Source organism: Phoxinus phoxinus, assembly GCF_949152265.1.
Source record: "Phoxinus phoxinus genome assembly, chromosome: 5".
Taxonomy (NCBI): Eukaryota; Metazoa; Chordata; class Actinopteri; order Cypriniformes; family Leuciscidae; genus Phoxinus; species Phoxinus phoxinus.
Window position 1 is genome coordinate 20,620,584 of NC_136880.1, and position 17,456 is coordinate 20,638,039.

The following is a 17,456-nucleotide window of genomic DNA, read 5'->3' on the forward strand; positions in this document are numbered from 1 at the left end:
TGTATTAAACAAAAACAGTCCAACATAACAATAATCCAACACAACAGAAAGACAATGTAACAGTGTGTAGAGCACAAACCAAACAAAACAACACAAACAAAACCAGACAACGAGGAACTAAAACAGAGGACATTATATACACACAAACTAATGAGGAAAAGGTGTCAGAAATCAATCAAACAATGAATAACCATGACAACCAAGGACAAGCGGGAACAAAGGAAACAAACAAAGTACTTGAAAATGAAACCAAAACACTGACAAAAAGTGACAATACTGTAAGATATAAAGTCACATTATTAGTTATAAATTCTCAATTGTGAGATCTAACTTCTAAAGGTTCTTTATTGGCATAAATGGTTCCATGAAGAACCTTTAACATCCATTGCACAAAATGTTCTCTAGAGTGGAACATTTTTATTTATTATGTACTTCACAATAAAAAAATTAGGCCTAAAAGAAAAAATAATATAAAAACATGTAGAATGCTATGTTTCAATGAAGGAGAACTTTAACAACGTGTTTTGTGTCTTCCACAGTTACTGTCAGGATGGACTGCTTCTTCCCTGGTCTTCAATTGTTTATGTACATTTGTGTTAAACCCTCAAAGCATTGCAAGAACATGCTGTACCCAATTGGAGGTTGTAAATGTCATGAAGAGAGCAAGGGGAAACAAGCAAAACAAATGGAGCAGTACAGCAGTGCCGCCCGCACACATGGGCCTTTCTTCATTTAACATTTTCTTATTATAAAAGCCATCTATTTTCTTAACCACACATGATTATTCTAATTATGTTGTAAAAACAAGATAATTTTTCCTTCAAAAATTCACATAAAAAATGGGAGAAAATGTAAGCTCAGCTAATCCGGCAGTTAACAAAATGCTTATTATCACGTGCACACCTGGGTATCTTTAAGTTATTAAACCCTCCTTCGACATGAACCATCAGGCTTATGCCAAGATATCCCAAAAGTTATTTAGCTAATTCTCAAGAGCAGGGTACGAGGAACGTGGTTCCATATGTGTAGATCAGTTAAAAGTCTTTCACAAGCGGCACGCTCGCTCAGATAAACTCATAACCTTCTCATTTTGTGATTCCACTAGAGACTGAGAAATTAACATACACCAAGATTGAACAATTTTCAATAAAAACAAACCAATAATATATGAGAGGATTGTTAGAAGAAAATGTTCTATATATAACCTTATAGGGTTCTGTCAGGCACTTCATAAATAATCTTTAAGGGGTTCCCATCATGGGATCATTTTATGATTTATTTTATTTTATTTTTATGATTTAAACAGCTTATAAACATACTTTATCACTACAAAAAGTTGAAATAACATGTTAAACTTTAAAGTGTTATGCAATCATTTTAAGACATTACATTTGAGTCAGGAACCTTGTTCTGTTTCACAATTTATTTCTAAGAGGGGCAGCCGCATATGGTAAATGTTTGAGTCGAACAACTCTACGATGAAAAAAAAAGACGTTTTGAAGGTGTAAATAAAGCAAAGATTATTCGAGTTTATGTTTTACAAGAAAACAATATTTCAGGATTTGTATTTTTATATGTCATGGTCAATGTGTTACCATCAGTTTCTTTGTAATTGTTTGCAATTTCACAAGCATTTTTTGAACGAAAATTGTTTGTACACCAATTTTTTTTCCCAGTGTTGATGATTAGCTTTGTCTATCAGGCGTAAGGAACTTTCCTTTGGACGGTCTGGGCCTCAACCACCAAATGAAAGTGAATAAATGTGGTGCTTTAGAAAGAGGTCACCATAACTCCATCTAACATTCACTTGACTCTGAACACGTTCAGGTTGAGAGCTTCCAGACTGACATGCAATATGCAGCAATCTCATGTGTCACGTCAAGCGAACAAACCACAGGTCAATGTAATCGCCCAACAGTGGGCTGTTCTGTGGTTGATGGACAATTTATGGGCAGTTTCTCTCACCTTTCTGAATTTATGAGGTATCAGACAAAGAATTATGGGTTGGATTGCTTATCTAGGAGGAAACGCAGCTAAATTTACGTCTATCAGTGTAAAAGCACCAAATAATGGGAGTGAGTTCTCGGCTCCATCAGTAATGTGTGAGAGCTTGTATTGTATTCAAGATTTTTTGGGTGCAAAGGGACTGTTAAGTCATCTTAAAGGGAACTGCCAAAACACAGAGTGGAGTTTTCGTGCCAAAATGTTGAAGGTTATATTACTGGCCTGTATTTACAGTGAAACATACATTACCGCAGTCACTTTAAAGGGCCTGAGTGTCACCCTATCAGAATACAGTTATAACATCCAACATCCTGCCTCAAGCCAAGCCGAGAGCACGTCCCACTGTTCGAGGTGTTCTTAGAGCCACATATATGAAATGAGATCCTAGTCAATGTTACACTTGAGCATTAAAAGCAATAGAGAAAAGGAGAGAATCAAATAAAGCAATGTTATCCCTCACTTCGCTTTCACACAGTCTCTCTGCTAGGGTGAGGGAAGGTCCTTGCTTTTCTGCCTGATTGACACTTATTTTCCTGATGGATCTAAGTTGTAAATGAAACTATATTTGCTTAAAAAACCCATCAAAGAACATATTTGCATAAAAGAACAAATGCAAATAATAATATTTAAAAGAATAGCCACGAGAAATAACTTTAATAAACAAAAAACTTGAATGTAATAGACATTATCAACATTTGTTGCTTTTGTAATGTTTTCCTTTTCCTTGAGTGTGTGATGTACCAGTTTGTGCATGTATAAGATCTGCAAAGTTACACAAAAGCTGCACAGAGAACACTGATCCAGACCTGCCTTAAGCCGGGTGCACACTGTCCGATTTATGGTCTTTTACAGTTGTTGCTAGTCAGAATGTACGAACATGATCCTCGCTGTAAGCAATGCCACACTGTAGGATCTCAGTTGTCATAAATGTCAGAATGCACGGCAGTCAAGACGCGTTAAAAACGGACGCACACAAGAAAACTCGTCCGGAGTTTTACATCATCAATCAATGACACGTTCGGTGACAGTGGGCCGCATTACACGAGGGATTGAAATTCTGAAGAAATCTGATGTTCATTTTGGTCAAAAGTCTAGCTTTTGTTCTAAACTTTCTAAGCTTCACAAGCTCTTTCATTGTAGGATGGAAGGAGTGAATCTTTAATGACTTAGCGTGACACAAACAGCTGTTATAAACCCAATTTTTTTTTATTGTTCTCAGGTCTCTTACATGACACAGATGGTAACATTGAACAAGGGTTCTCTTCACCAGCTTCTGATTTTTGTTTTCAATCCTAAGCTTTGAAAACAAGCCTGCAGGTTAGACGGCACTCTATATGTCCTGGCTGACCGGTGATTTGGCAGGGGTTTTGACAGCAGGTCATACTAAGTGCAGTTACTGCAGGATGCTCTGTTGAGTCCTGGACATTTACTTCCCTCCCTGGAAAATCCCAATTCATCATCATCATAGGAAGGTCTATAATACAGTGATGAATCACTTCTGGATCACAGCAGTGATCAATCAGCAACACTCTATTCAGAGAACCGGATTGTGCTGATTCCATCACACATATCAATATAATCACCATATTTTTCCCTCACAGTATTATTTATTTGCCCATTTTTATGTCTTAGAGTTCATTAATAAAAAAACTTTAAGTTCTGTGTTTTTCCAGTACAGACAGGGTTATTTATATGTGGTACAATCAGTTTCTATGACCAGCAGATTCATTCATGGTCAGATTATGAATCTGTGATGTGTATATCATGTCCTTGTCAACATCCCTCCATGTTAAATGCATTTGATAATTTAGTGTGTAATGTAAAAATAAACATGCTTATTATGGTGACAAATGTTTCCATTCATTATCATATTATTTTAAAGGCATTAATAAATGAAAAATAATAAATAAATATATTGAATAAAGGTTAGACTTTGAAACAGGCTTTGTTTTTGGTTTATGATAATGCGATTTTATTTGTAAGGCACACCAAATATGGGTGATACTCCTAGATTTGACTTGCATAAGTTTGAAATGATCAACCTTTTCCTGATAATGAGCCACGTACCTTCAATTTGTGATTCAAATATAATGTGCGTTTGTGCACTGTCTTTGAAAAGAGTAGAGAAAGAGAAAGATGAGACACAAAATTCAATTTAGGACCGAAACTGCCCAACACATTAATTTTATTACAACTTGAAGATATATTTATATTATATATATATATATATATATATATATATATAAAAGAAACAATAACATTTCAGTATTTCCTTCTAACTCCAAATGATCATCATTATAATGCTGATTGGTGGCATACTGCACAGTGTAAATGCACCATTCTACACGGGCAAAGAACTCTTTAAAATGTCTTTGAGTCAGGAGGTTGACGTGATGACTCCCTGTTGTGGGATCTTGATGAATTGAGTACCAGGTGTAGTGAACATCTCTGCTGTGTAGTGTAACATGAGGAACTCTGGTGGCTAGTGCAATGCTATGTTTCCAGTACCTGCTCTGAAAGCTCACAGCTCAAAATATAAAACTATAAAGCACAGTACTTATTAAAATGGCCCGTACCACCAAAAAAGTACAAAACAAGCTCAATCTCTTTGTAAATATCTGTGATTTTTCCAATCTTGAAATGCATTTTAAAAAGAAAATGGTTCTCCTCTGTGTATTGGTCTGAGTTCAGGATGGCAGTGTACCATGACGTCAGGTGATTTTGAGGTCTGTCTGACTCTGAACAAGGGATGTACCGATCTGGGGTGCGTTTCCCGCACAACGACGTAACTCGCTGCTTAACTGCCATATACACTGCATCGTTTGAAGAAACCAACTAGCTAAGTCACGACTGTTTCCTGAAACCGCACTGTCGCAAATTGGTAGTTCAACCACGCTGGTTAATGATGCCACGCAAGTGGTGGAGTAATAACTCATTGTAATGAATCTGTTTGAGATCGAATTAATGCTAGATATTTTGCTATAAATTACTGACAGGGCATCTGAGGACGATCTCTTATTTTTCTCAGTTATTTATCTTTATTTCCAGATTCAATCATAGGCTCGTTCTTACGTACTAGAGCACATTCGCATGTGCGCACTCTTTAAAAAACAGGGCTTAAAATCTCTTTTTTTCTTAATGTCAGCTTACTTATTTGGCTCAAAATAATGATGTATTAAGTCCACGTCTTGCAAACAAGGGATTCTGCTTCTAACCACAGGTCGAGAGCTGTCGTCAACCACACAAGTTTGCAATGCTGTTTGCGAATGTTCGTTGGAACTATTGTTTCGGGAAACACCGACTCGTTGAACTGCTGATAACGACGGAACTTGCGACCATAGTTGGCTAACGATGCTTTTGGGAAACGCACCCCTGGATTGTATATGCAAAGATACAGAAATGTTTTGTCAGATCAGATATCGATCCAAATCCGATATTGTGCGCTATCCATGGTTGTTACTTTGTACAAAAACTGTTTAAGTCCTTTAAAGCCATTCAATAGGCTAGCTTTATGTAAGTAACATGGATATTTAAATCAGATGTCATTACCCATTATCCAACTCTGTCCGAGATGTCCTAATGTTCCCGTTCTCATGCATGATCTGTATACTGAGGTCTGTGTTTTTGTTTAAAAGGACAGCATTTTGCTGTTTGTTAGATTAGAGCACTAGATGTTTGGGGTCGGTAAGATTGAATGTTTTTGAAAGAAGTCCGTTATGCTCAACAAGTCTGCATTGATTTAATAAAAAATACAGTAAAAACAGTAATATTGTGAAATACCATTTAAAAGAAACAGCATTTATTTGAAATAGAATTAACAATGTAGCATAGTCTTTACTGCCTCTTTTGATCAATATCATGCATCCTTGCTGAATATTTTTTTTCCGTACAGACCCCAAGCTTTTGAACAGTAGCATAGAATATGTATATGTTTCTGTTTTCTATTTAATTATATTGAAGTTGTGTTTTTATGAAGCTAGTGAGGTACCGGCCGATATGGAATTCCAATTCAGGTTTTGTAATTAAATTGGAAGAATACGGTATCTGTGCATCCCTAATAGGTACTCAGTCTCCCACCTCAAGTAAACTGTAGAAGTCATTTCGTAAATGTGGCTTATAAAAAAAAAAAAAAAAAAAAAAAAAAAAAAAAACGTTCATCTATTCACCAAAATAAATAACTTTGATATTGAGCTTCTTTCCTCAACAAAATGAGCTGTAACATAATACGCTCACATTCAGGAGATAAAGAGCCTCCTGTGCTCAGAAGAAGGGCTGAATCAAAGACCTGCCTCTGCCCGTCCACACACTGTGGCAGGATACGCAGGGGTGCCCTGGACGGAGAATCACGTGTGAAGGCAGGGGCCGTAGCATTGATCACTGTAAAAAAATCTTTGATATTTACACCGTTAATACATTCAGGCAGGAGAGGAGGGGCGTCTCCTCCGTTAGAGGTACATTTGGCACAATCAGTTAATGTTTTATGTTTGCGATTCCCGATTCGCGATTCGCTCCTCAAGCATATCGTGTTGGTCCCCTCAAAGTCTCTGTTAGCTTCTATCTGTACTCCAACAAGGATTGACTTCTGAGATATCGAAGAACCCTTCAACGTTCTGCTCAGAGGAAGCCTGTCGGTAAAGAAGGCACGTGTGCATCTTAACTGAGCAATCGCTCCCACCTATGAAATTACGCTCTTCAGTGTTGTCTGGTCCAGGGTTTCCCAGGACTCTCCGCTTTCAAGTCCTCCAAGAAAGGCACCCACCTCGGGAGGTTCAAATCCCATTGGTTAAGTCTGTGATGATGTTGGCCTTCACCAACTTGCGAAGAAACTCCTTTTCCTTTGAGATGTTGTGAGTCCATGACTGTGGGGGAAACAAACAGCAGTGTCATTTCCTGAATGTGGCCGACTCTTGATAGGACATTCTGCCCTTTTATTCTCATTATACCAAGCATGTTAGTCTTGGAAGCAAGATTTGAACTTTTAGCATTAAATTTGGTGAATACAGCAACTTAAATTGGTCGTGAAGCATCCATTCAAATATGAAGGGGCATATCACATCATAAACAACCAATCACACTTCACTTGTGCATGACATTTCAGGCATTATCACTTATAAATATATTGTCTGTGACTGATGGGATACATTACCGATGAACCTGTTAAATCATCATAGTTTTTTTTCTTGTTTGTTAACTGATTTTTTTGCTAAGCCTCACCTCCTTCTTATTTCAGTAAAATGCACCAAAACATTTTTATTAAGTCACATTTTAGAATTAATTTGTACAAAATGTTCAGATTTTCATAAAAAAAAGCATAAAGGTTGACCCCTAAACCTTACCGTCAAAGGGGCGTAGTTGAAAAACGTGTAAATTAGATTGTACAAGTTAAACAACAATTTGGCAAAATGTAAAAAATGGACCTGATAGTGTGTTGAATGTGCTCCTAAAGTGCTATAATTGATTTAATATTATTCTTATGGTCTGGTAGAAATTGCTTACATTAGTGAACTGAACCTAATGTTACAACACATTAACACTGAACTAAATCCACAAAACAATAACCTGATATAATTAGGAATTTACCTTGCTGAGGGTGACGCATATTACTGGCCCCAAAACATGTTATTGTGTCTATGGGCAATTGCTGTAAAATTGCATTTAAATCCAAACATGTAGATCCTCCATAGAGTTATATTAGAGACTTGTATTAAAGACTGTCACACTTTAGATTAGGATCCAATTCTCACTATTAACAAACTATTAACTACTGCCTCAAACTCCAAATTACTGCTAATTAAAGGTGGGGTAAGCGATATTTGAAAAACGCTGTTGGAAAGTTGGTCGGACCGACAAAACAACAAACGTGTAGCCATTCAGCATTAGTATGACAGTGGAGGAGAGAGAACAAGCAAGAGGGAGATTTGAAGAAAGACTGTAGAAAAAGAGATGGCTGAGAGACATTCCAAAACTGGAAAATGAAGGGTTATGATTAGGAAAGAGCGTTAGGACATTCCAGCGCTGGAGAGAGCAGGAAGGCCTGAAAACAGGAGTGGCTGTTGCAACTAACAACAAATTCTTGTTTGCATTACTCTTGTGTATGCGTGTTAATTTTTTGTGCTTCCTTGTCGTTCGTTCATCATCTTCACTTTATTTTTCGTGAAGCGTTATTTTGTTGCGCTTCTGCTACGATAAATAGACATCCACTCTTGCATAACGGTTGGCAGCTCGTGAGAGTTGCACGCAGTGTTTACGGTTCAGCATCCTTGTTAGTGCACCCGCCTCACATACCCGTCGGAGCAGGGCGGTTAGGATTGGAGGGTGAGCTTTGGAGGCGGAGCAATAAAGAGAGGGGTGTGTTTGTTTGTTTTTTTGTGTTGATTTCAAATATAAACAATGTTCAGCAACGACTTTAAGAAATAACATACTGCACCAGGAATAAGGCATCAATATGTGCTTTATAAATACTAATAACATATCCTAGTAATATGCATGCTAATAAGCAATTAGTTAATTGTGAGAATTGGACCCTAAACTAGTGTTACTGAAAAGACATTTGCTAAGTGTTGATCAGTGATGTTTTTTTCACACATTTGCAGGTTAGCGAAGGTCAGTATCAATCGTGATAAAAAGTTAGATTAATTCTTAGTTTCACAGCACTTCACATCCAATACTATCTTTTATTACAACAATAACAGAGCTCCGAGTCACAGGAGAGGGACTGAGTGTGGTCTGGGATCAGAGAACTGGAGCTGTATTGACTCCTGTAAAAACCATCCTCCCTGGTTTTCCTTTAATATCCTATTGTTATTTAATGTGATTTTCAGATGCAGAACACCACAGCAGAGGATCCACTGGCCTGGCAATGCTGGATGAAACCAGAGCTTTAGGTTCCTGTGAGAGGCTCTTGGTCCGAACGGGTGCGACCCCACAACTGCCCCCGACAGGAGGTTCTGGGCCTGCTGGGGCCGTTATATCAGGCCAAAAGCCTGTCGTCAGAGTCTCGGACTGCTCAGCCCTAGTGACGGATCACATTCACAAAAAACCCAGCAGATCCAGGAGTAAAGTTTCACTCTCCGAAAGAGAGAAAAGGACACAGGCCAAAATGAATGCTGGGTTAAGAGTCTCCTCAGGCCGAAATGCCTTGGGGAGAGAGAATCTGAAACAATCTCTTCCTTATGCCTCAATACTTAAAGAAACAGCTCTCGACATCTGGGGTCGGTAGGATTTGTTTAAGTTGTTGAAATAAGTCTCTTAGACTGTTCACACTGTCAGTCCAAATCCAAAGAGTATCTGATTATAATCTGATCTAAAATTATTGACGGTCCACATTTGTGTAGCGCAACTGTTCAGATCCGATTTATGTTTCCTGTGCCACTCTTTCGTTTTCTGGAAAATTTGCATTGGTTTCCATGGCAATGACGTTGGGTTGGTAGGTATATGCCAAAAAACAACAACAACAACCACAACATGGAGTTTGCCATACAGATGTTGTTTTATTTATGACACGACAAGTAGCCGTTGTGCTAGACTACTGCGTCTTATAAGGCAGCGGCAGAACCGTAGGAAGCTGGTATGCACGGCTTTATTCCATGCTGTCAAAATGCATGTCACTAGTTATATTGTCAATTCTGCTCGTTGTCATTGTCACAACCTTGTTTCTGCAGTGACTTTCAGCAAATTTTCTTTAACAACGTCTGACGTTTGTGTTTTAAAATGCCGTGAGAAAGTCACAAACCACGCAAAAATCCGATCAAAGCGATCAGACTGAAACAGATTTCCAGAAATGCGATATTAATAGGATTTCAAACCACATGAATTTAGCTCAAAACGGATTTGTAACAATTTCATGTGATTTTTTGCCGTTCACACTTGCTAAACATGCACAAAATTCGGATTTGGTCTGACAGTCTGAACGAGCCTTCATGTTCACCAATGATCCATTTATTTGATCAAAAATACAGTAAAACAGTAACATTGTGAAATATTACAATTTAAAATGTTCTATTTTAAACTGTAATATGTAATTTATTCCTGTGATCAAAGCTGAATTCTGAGCATCATTACTTCAGTCTTCAGTGTCACATGATCTTTCAGAAATCAAATTATATGCTGATTTGCTGCTCAAGAAACATTTATCATTATTATCAATGTTGTAAGCAGTTTTGAGCTTAATGTTTTTGTGGAAACCATGATTTCTTGCAGGATTCTTTGATGAATATAAAGTTCAAAAGAACAGCATTTATTTGAAATAGAAAACTAATTATGACTTTACTGTCACTTTATCAATTTAATGCGTCCTTGAATAATACAAAAATAATAAAAACTCTAACTGACCCTAAACTTGTTTTTAATGGTAATGCGTCTATAATTTTTCATAATATAATATATACAGATTAAACTACTCCGAGAGACATTATATAGGTTACAAGTCATTTTCTCACAGGTTTTTTAAGTGCATTAATGTAAATTTCACATTTTCCCCAACAAACTGATGAAACAACATTTTACTGTAATCCTGGCATTTACCACTGAAAGCCATAGTCATAGAGTACTGTAGTAATGAATCCCTTACATCACAGCAGGGATAAAGACTCCTGTCAAGCCTACATAGACAAATACCCTACACTGTTACAGTATGTGTGAGCTACTATCTATACAAGGCCAACAGCTTAAATCCCGTTTGTTTCAGCTGACATTACATAGCACACAACTCTTAAACCGACAGACTACAGGCAGCAGGAAGTGAGTGAGTTCTGCATGAATGGTACCTGACTGTGATTTGACAAGGATGGGTGCCAGAGCAGTCAGGAGCTAACTGTGCGTTAACAGCTCTGTTTTATGAGTGTGCTTTTACAGCCATGGCAAATGTGGGCAGAAAGGAATTTACAAAACATAACAACAAAGTTATCTACATATGGACTGATCTGAGAAAAAGAAGAAGAAAAAACAGGAGAGCAAGTAGCCCAGGACATTCTGCTAATGACATCACTGTAATTTTCCATAAAGTGAACAGATAAACAGACATTGATCAAACAATGATCTGAGAACTGAGCTCACAGTTCACTTTACAAAATGTAGTGTCTATGCATTAAAACACATTTTGTTAATTTAACAAACAAACAAATAAAACTGTTACCTCTTTTATGGCAGACATTTTGACTGTTTCGTAGTAGTGCAAGGGTGCATGAGGGGTGTTCATGTCATAGCCAAATCCAGCCACAGCGACCTCATCGCAGTTATGAAGAGCCATCGTTATGGCGACGGCGCCCAACGTTGGAATGTTCTATGGAGAAGAATGCAAGTTTAAATTAATACTGTACAATAAAGCAGCATTTTTAAATTTCACCATCAAGTACTGAGCATGCTATTAAGAAGATAATACGAATGTCCTTAAGCACAATACAATATCTTGCGCCTGTTTTGTGAATAGTACAAAACATTGATTCAAATTATATGTTAGACCAGATAAGAAACAAGAAAAATAATTTTATTGCTTATTTAATAGTAAATGAAGTCCTATCATGCTTTGTTACATGGCTCTGTGGAATACTTGATTCTAATTGGTCAATCGCGCAATCCAGCGGTATGTTATTCTCCGATAACAACCGGATCTGATAACACAGGCTCATCCGGGTTACTGAAGTCGGCGGACTGCACTTTATGCTCGCAAGGAACGTTTTTTCCTCGTGGAAGTTTTGCTTTTGGTGAGCTAATAAAATATTAAAACTCAAATATTTTGTGTACAGTTATTTAATTATGTCATCCGGTATTGCAGACTCGCTCTCTTGTTTCACACAAACGCAGCTTTGTGGGGGGGAATTGTACACTGTAATGGATTATAAGATAAACAGGTAAGATATTAAAACAGTTATCTTATCCCCATAATTATTTATGTGGTGAAATACTGTATACCGTATCCCTTAAATGTCCGTCTATTTTGAACTTGCCGCTTGCTAGCAACTGCTCTCTCCGAGGAAGCTTTGCTTTCAAAGAGCTAATAAATTATTTCACCTCATGTCAATATTTAATGTCTAATTATTTACTTATGTGACAAGTAGCCGTATAATGAGTGGGATAATGTACATCCAGCCGTTTGTTTTCACAGAATAAACCCTGTCAGGGTAATGCAAGACCCCTTTCCGCTTCGTGTCGGGGTCCTGATCACTCTGTCAGGGTTTACTCTGCGATAACAACCGGCTTGATGCACGTTATTCCGTACATTAAGCACTATTTTAACATTTCTGGCATCGCTATCAAATATACAGTTACATAAAAACCATGAAAGCAGGTTATTTTAATGAATCAGATGAACTCAGAAGATATCAGTATGAATCAGTCTAAAAAAAATCATTTGAATCCATCAGAATGGTTACTGAATAAAAATTTGAAAACTGACTGGACATTTATATGGTATATGTGTGTTGGTGGTATTTATATGGTATATGCGTGCTGTATTTTAATCTATTTAACATCGCTGTCTATGGTCTGCTCTGGTCCAGTTCTTCCTCAAGGTCTAGATAGCATTGTGCCAGGAGGAGTTCTGGCTTAGTTCTGGTCTGCAGTTGTTAACTCATCTTGAGCTGCGTGTGATTAACAATTTGCTTAAACAGACCCCCACCCCTGACACACCAATTTCAGGAGGCAGACCTTCACTTCCTCATCTCCCTGGGGGAGTCAACCATTCTAAATCATTAGCTTACAGTGGCCTGGGGTCTGGTTCACAACACACACACACACCACACACACACAACACACACACAACACACACACACACACACACACAACACACACACACACACAACACACACACACACGCACACACGCACCCTTAAGCAGGTGGGTGTTTGGAGTGCTCAAGGGGGGGAGGCTGTGTCAAAATGTATCCCACCTTGATCAGTACCGTATGGGACAGCTTCCCTTCTGCGCTGCCCCCTACCTACACAAACCTTAGGGGCCTGGCCTCTGCTCCATGTGCACTGCACATGTTCCACCATAGAGAGCAGGTTTGACTTTTCAGAAGGTGGCCAAGCTCACACACAGACCCTTGTCTGTACTCATGCAATGATGGGATGGCTGAGAGCTTCATCAAGCTATGATGCTTGTGGCATTTATCTACTTTCTCAAGTCCAATTTCCTGGGACTGAAAGTAAAGTGTGTTGTTAATGAGCTCTTAGTAGGCAAGTACTCGTTGTTACAGCTCATGTTTGAGATCTGAGGCATGTCACACACACTTATTTTATTGACAGTGCTGATTCCCAGTCCTCCCTGTGGGCTACTGCACACCCAACACCCATGTCTCAATAAAATATGTTTGCTAATGGGGTGGGGTGTTCTAAGTGCAGTCACAGCATTCATGGTACATTTTTATAGTAGAATTTAGCATGTCAAATTATATACAGTTGTGGTCAGAAATATTGGCACCCCTGGTAAAAATGATCTTCAGATCTTTCATTAAAAAAATTCACAAAAATCCAACCTTTCATTGAAGTAAACTACACAATTATTGGCACCCTTTCATTAAATACTTTTTGCAACCTCCTTTTGGCAAGATAACACCTCTGAGTCTTCTCCTATAATCCCTGATGAGTTTGGAGAACACCTGACAAGAGATCAGACACCATTCCTCCATACAGAATCTCTCCAGATCCTTCAGATTCCCAGATCCATGTTGCTGCTTCTTCTCTTCAGTTCACTCCGCTCATTTTCAATAGGGTTCAGGTCAGAGAACTGGGACGGTCATGGCAGAAGCTTCATTTTGTGCTCAGTCACACATTTTTGTGTTGATTTTGATGTTTGTTCTGGATCGTTGTCCTGATGGAAGATCCAACCACGGCCCATTATAAGATTTCTAGCAGAGATTTTTTATCTGTTGGTATATTTGCTAGAATCCATGATACCATGTATCTGAACAAGATGTCCAGGACCTCCAGCAATAAAAGACCCACAACATTAAAGATCCAGCAGAATATTTAACCGCGGGCATGGGGTACTTTTTATCCCTGTGTGCACCAAATACATCAGGTGGGTTTGCTGCCAAAAAGTTTTTATTTTATTTTCATCTGATCTTAGAACCAGCTCTCTTTTGAAGTTCCAGTAGTGTCTGACAACTGAATATGCTGGAATTTGTTTTTGGATGAGCGAGGAGGATTTTTCTTGAAACCCTCCCAAACAACATGTGATGTAGGTGCTGCTGTTTTTTTTTTTTAAGGCGTTCTGACCCCAAGACTCAACTAATCTCTGCAATTCTCCATCTGTGATCCTTGGAGAGTCTTTGGCCACTCTAACGTCCGTTTCACACATACTCCGTTTGCAGTGCGTATGCGGTGTGTATTTCTTTCCGTGCCCATGTTAACAGGTTAGAGCTTTCACACTGCACGCGGATGCGGCCCGGGGATCCGTTCCAAGTGTGGTGCGTATACAGCAGTGCGGCGATCGTTTCCGCATCGAGTCTATTTTTGCTGTACTGCACGCGCTGAATTAAAGTGACAGCGCATATTTCGTGGATATGAAAATGTAGTAATTTCATCATAAATGCATTTAATTAAATAGGCTACTACTATTTTTCACAGTCATCTTTTTACTTTAAGACCGGGGTAAAGCAGGGAAAACTACAATTTACTTCAACCTGGCGACAACAACACTCGTGGAGGTGGAAAAACAAGTTCTTTGTGACATGCAATATTTATTTTATAAATATTTAAATTATGCAAACGAGTCTGCTGTTTTTGTCAATTTTAAGTTTTAATTTAAAATGTTTGTGATTTTAATATAAGTACATGGTTAAATACGTTACCACTTGATTGAGCAACTTAATGTATAATCTATATAGAAATAATGTTTTGAATAATACGTTGTTTAAATTGTGTTTAAACGTGAATACGTCTATTAAAGAGTGTATGTGTGTACGAAGAGAATCGCACTGGTGACAAAACTTTTTTTAAATAAAAGTTGCTGATAACTTCTGGATTTGAAATACAAATAGTGAGTTTGTGGCACAGTTGCGCAGCATATGTGAAAGCACTATAGCGCGTGCTGCTCCTGTACCGCATACACACTGCACACGGAGTATGTGTGAAAGGGGCGTAACTCTCCTCCTTACCGTGCATTAGGATGATATAGACATGTCCTCTTCCAGGCAGATTTGTAACATCTTTAGTTGATTGGAACTTTCTAATTATTTCCCTGACGGTGGAAATGGGAATTTTCAATGCTTTAGCCATTTTCTTACTTTTCTTACCACTTTCTATTTTGTGAAGCTACACAATCTTTTGCTGCACATCAGAACTATATTCTTTGGTTTTACTCATTGTGATGGATGATTAAGAATATGGGCTTTGTGTTTCCTCATATTTATACTCCTGAGAAATAAGAAGTCACATCTTGATAATTTCATGTTCCTAGTATCCCTGGTGTGCTAAACATTTTAAAAAAAAATATTATTGGGATTATACTTAAAAAAATTCTAATTGTGGTCAATGTCTTTTAAAGAGAAAATTATTTCATAATGTGATTCCCCCCCCCCACCACTTTCAATTATTTTGCTCCTTTGGATTTTTGTGGATTATTTTGTATGAAAAATCAAAAGGATAAACAATGCAGATTTATTTTTACAGCCATCTTTGATCATATTTACTAGGTTTGGCGATAATTCTGACCACAACTGTACAAGGTTCCCACCTCTTTGAATCATTGAATTTCAATGATTCAGTTGTTTGTTGTTTGTGCAGTTGTTTGCACAATTCCAGTTGTTTGTGATTATTGGATAAGGATCCCCATTATCTTTTTTTTTTAATCTAACGATATACACCAGCTATATTATTTTGAGATTTGAACATTTTAATGTTAAGCACTGGATAACAAGGTTTAAACATAGCTTTGTCCAGGTTTGGGTAAAATAAATGGCATTAGCTCTCCCCACCCATTGGATTAGTTAAGCTGCCTTCGACCTATGGTGATCTTTATAATAATTACAGGCTAATTGAGGAAACACGTATCTAAGGCTTCCTGTGACCCCTATTAACATAAGATTGACTAAAGGCATTGCCTGCCATTTTTTTTTCAATAAACTGGAGCAGTCCAACAGTTCCTTTCAAAGAGCTACTGGTTTTAGCAGAGCAAAAATATCTTGCAGTCAATGTATTTAATGTAAATAATGTTATGAAAAGTATCGAAACATAATGAGCATGTTGCTTACCCCTTTACCCATGAGGCCATTGTTCTGTGGAAGGCCAATAAACTGGAAGGAAGCCTCTTGTATGAAGAAGGGATTGAGGATCCGTATCTCAGAGGGATCCCGGGGCACATAGTGCGCTACAGACTTCCAGAAGCCCTCTGTTCCCTGCTAAAGAAAAAAGAGAGAGAGAGAGAGAGAGAGAGAGAGAGAGAGAATTGTGATATGGTCAAATGAGACAGCACATCCTAGTTTGATCACCAAATGTATCATGAAAAATGTATGAAACATTTTTGTTTCATCTTACAGCAGAAGAAATCATCTCTTCCATAATCATGAGTTCAGGCACAAAGCCATAAGGTGCCATCACTGCATACTGATGGCTTAAGCGTAGACGGTTTTCATTAAAAGTGAAGCAAGCCGCCCAGGTTGGGCGAGCCCACAGGAAGTGGACAAATGAAATCCTGACCTCCACGAGCGTTCGTGAGCAACGGCCCCCAGCTTCTCCCATAACAATTACTCAGGAGACCTGCAGAGTGCCATAGCTCAGCAATTATTCAATCTGCGACCTGGCACTGTGATCATCAGGTATTAGACTTCTGACTAGACGAGCTCTGCGAAGCCACGGCAGCACCGCTGGCAAACAGCCAGCCAGGTCATCGGACTTAATGGGAGTCACCTGTTCAAATAAGCAGACTGCCTTTGATATAGCCCAACAATAGGAGTAGCTATTGAGCCGAACGAATGGCTTTGAAGCCGTTTTGGAGGCCCCCGCGCCCACAACAAGCCATGGCAAGAAAACATCATCTCTTCTGTCAACAGTACGGTTTTGCTGAACAGAAGCAGAAATTCTGTGGAATGATGTAACCACAAGCAGGTGTAAACAGGTGAAAAACTCGACAATAACAATAAAATCATGAATTCAGAACCGGTGCATATCTACGAAACCACCGACATCCAGAGTAAAGTACTGGACATATCTGGCTAAGCTGAAGGATGCCTCCGTCCAGAATGTATGTATCCAAAACAGAGTATGAGCAAACACGTGAGAAAAGTGCTGGCATCTGACGCCAGTAGTGTTTGGTGTAAGAGTGATAGGTTGTTTGAAGAAGAAATAAAACAGGAAGTCCCTGATTGATTCTTTTAAAATCACTTAGCACAAGTGAGGATGTCTCTGTAAGCTTTGACATTCCTTCCACTGGATCGGGCATCTCACAAATATGGTAAGATAGTTTCCTTCTCGAAAGACTGGAGTTACTCTTGTGACTTACATAACCAACATGCT

General features: G+C 38.4%; 1 protein-coding gene across 3 annotated transcripts in view; it reads right to left on the reverse strand.

Moving 5' to 3' along the window:
• Nucleotides 1-4,221: 4,221 nt before the first annotated feature.
• st3gal3b (ST3 beta-galactoside alpha-2,3-sialyltransferase 3b) overlaps nucleotides 4,222-17,456 on the reverse strand; it is a 117,892-nt gene continuing 104,657 nt past the window's right edge. For 2 of the 3 annotated variants that reach the window (XM_079612634.1, XM_079612633.1), the window contains 3 exons: nucleotides 16,196-16,342; nucleotides 11,138-11,284; nucleotides 4,223-6,863 (listed from right to left, as the gene is read on the reverse strand). In XM_079612634.1, coding sequence (XP_079468760.1) covers nucleotides 6,774-6,863; nucleotides 11,138-11,284; nucleotides 16,196-16,342 — 384 coding nt within the window. In that variant the 3' untranslated portion in view covers nucleotides 4,223-6,773. Of the gene's footprint in view, nucleotides 6,864-11,137; nucleotides 11,285-16,195; nucleotides 16,343-17,456 lie in introns of all 3 variants that reach the window. The other variant, XM_079612632.1, reaches the window with a different exon arrangement.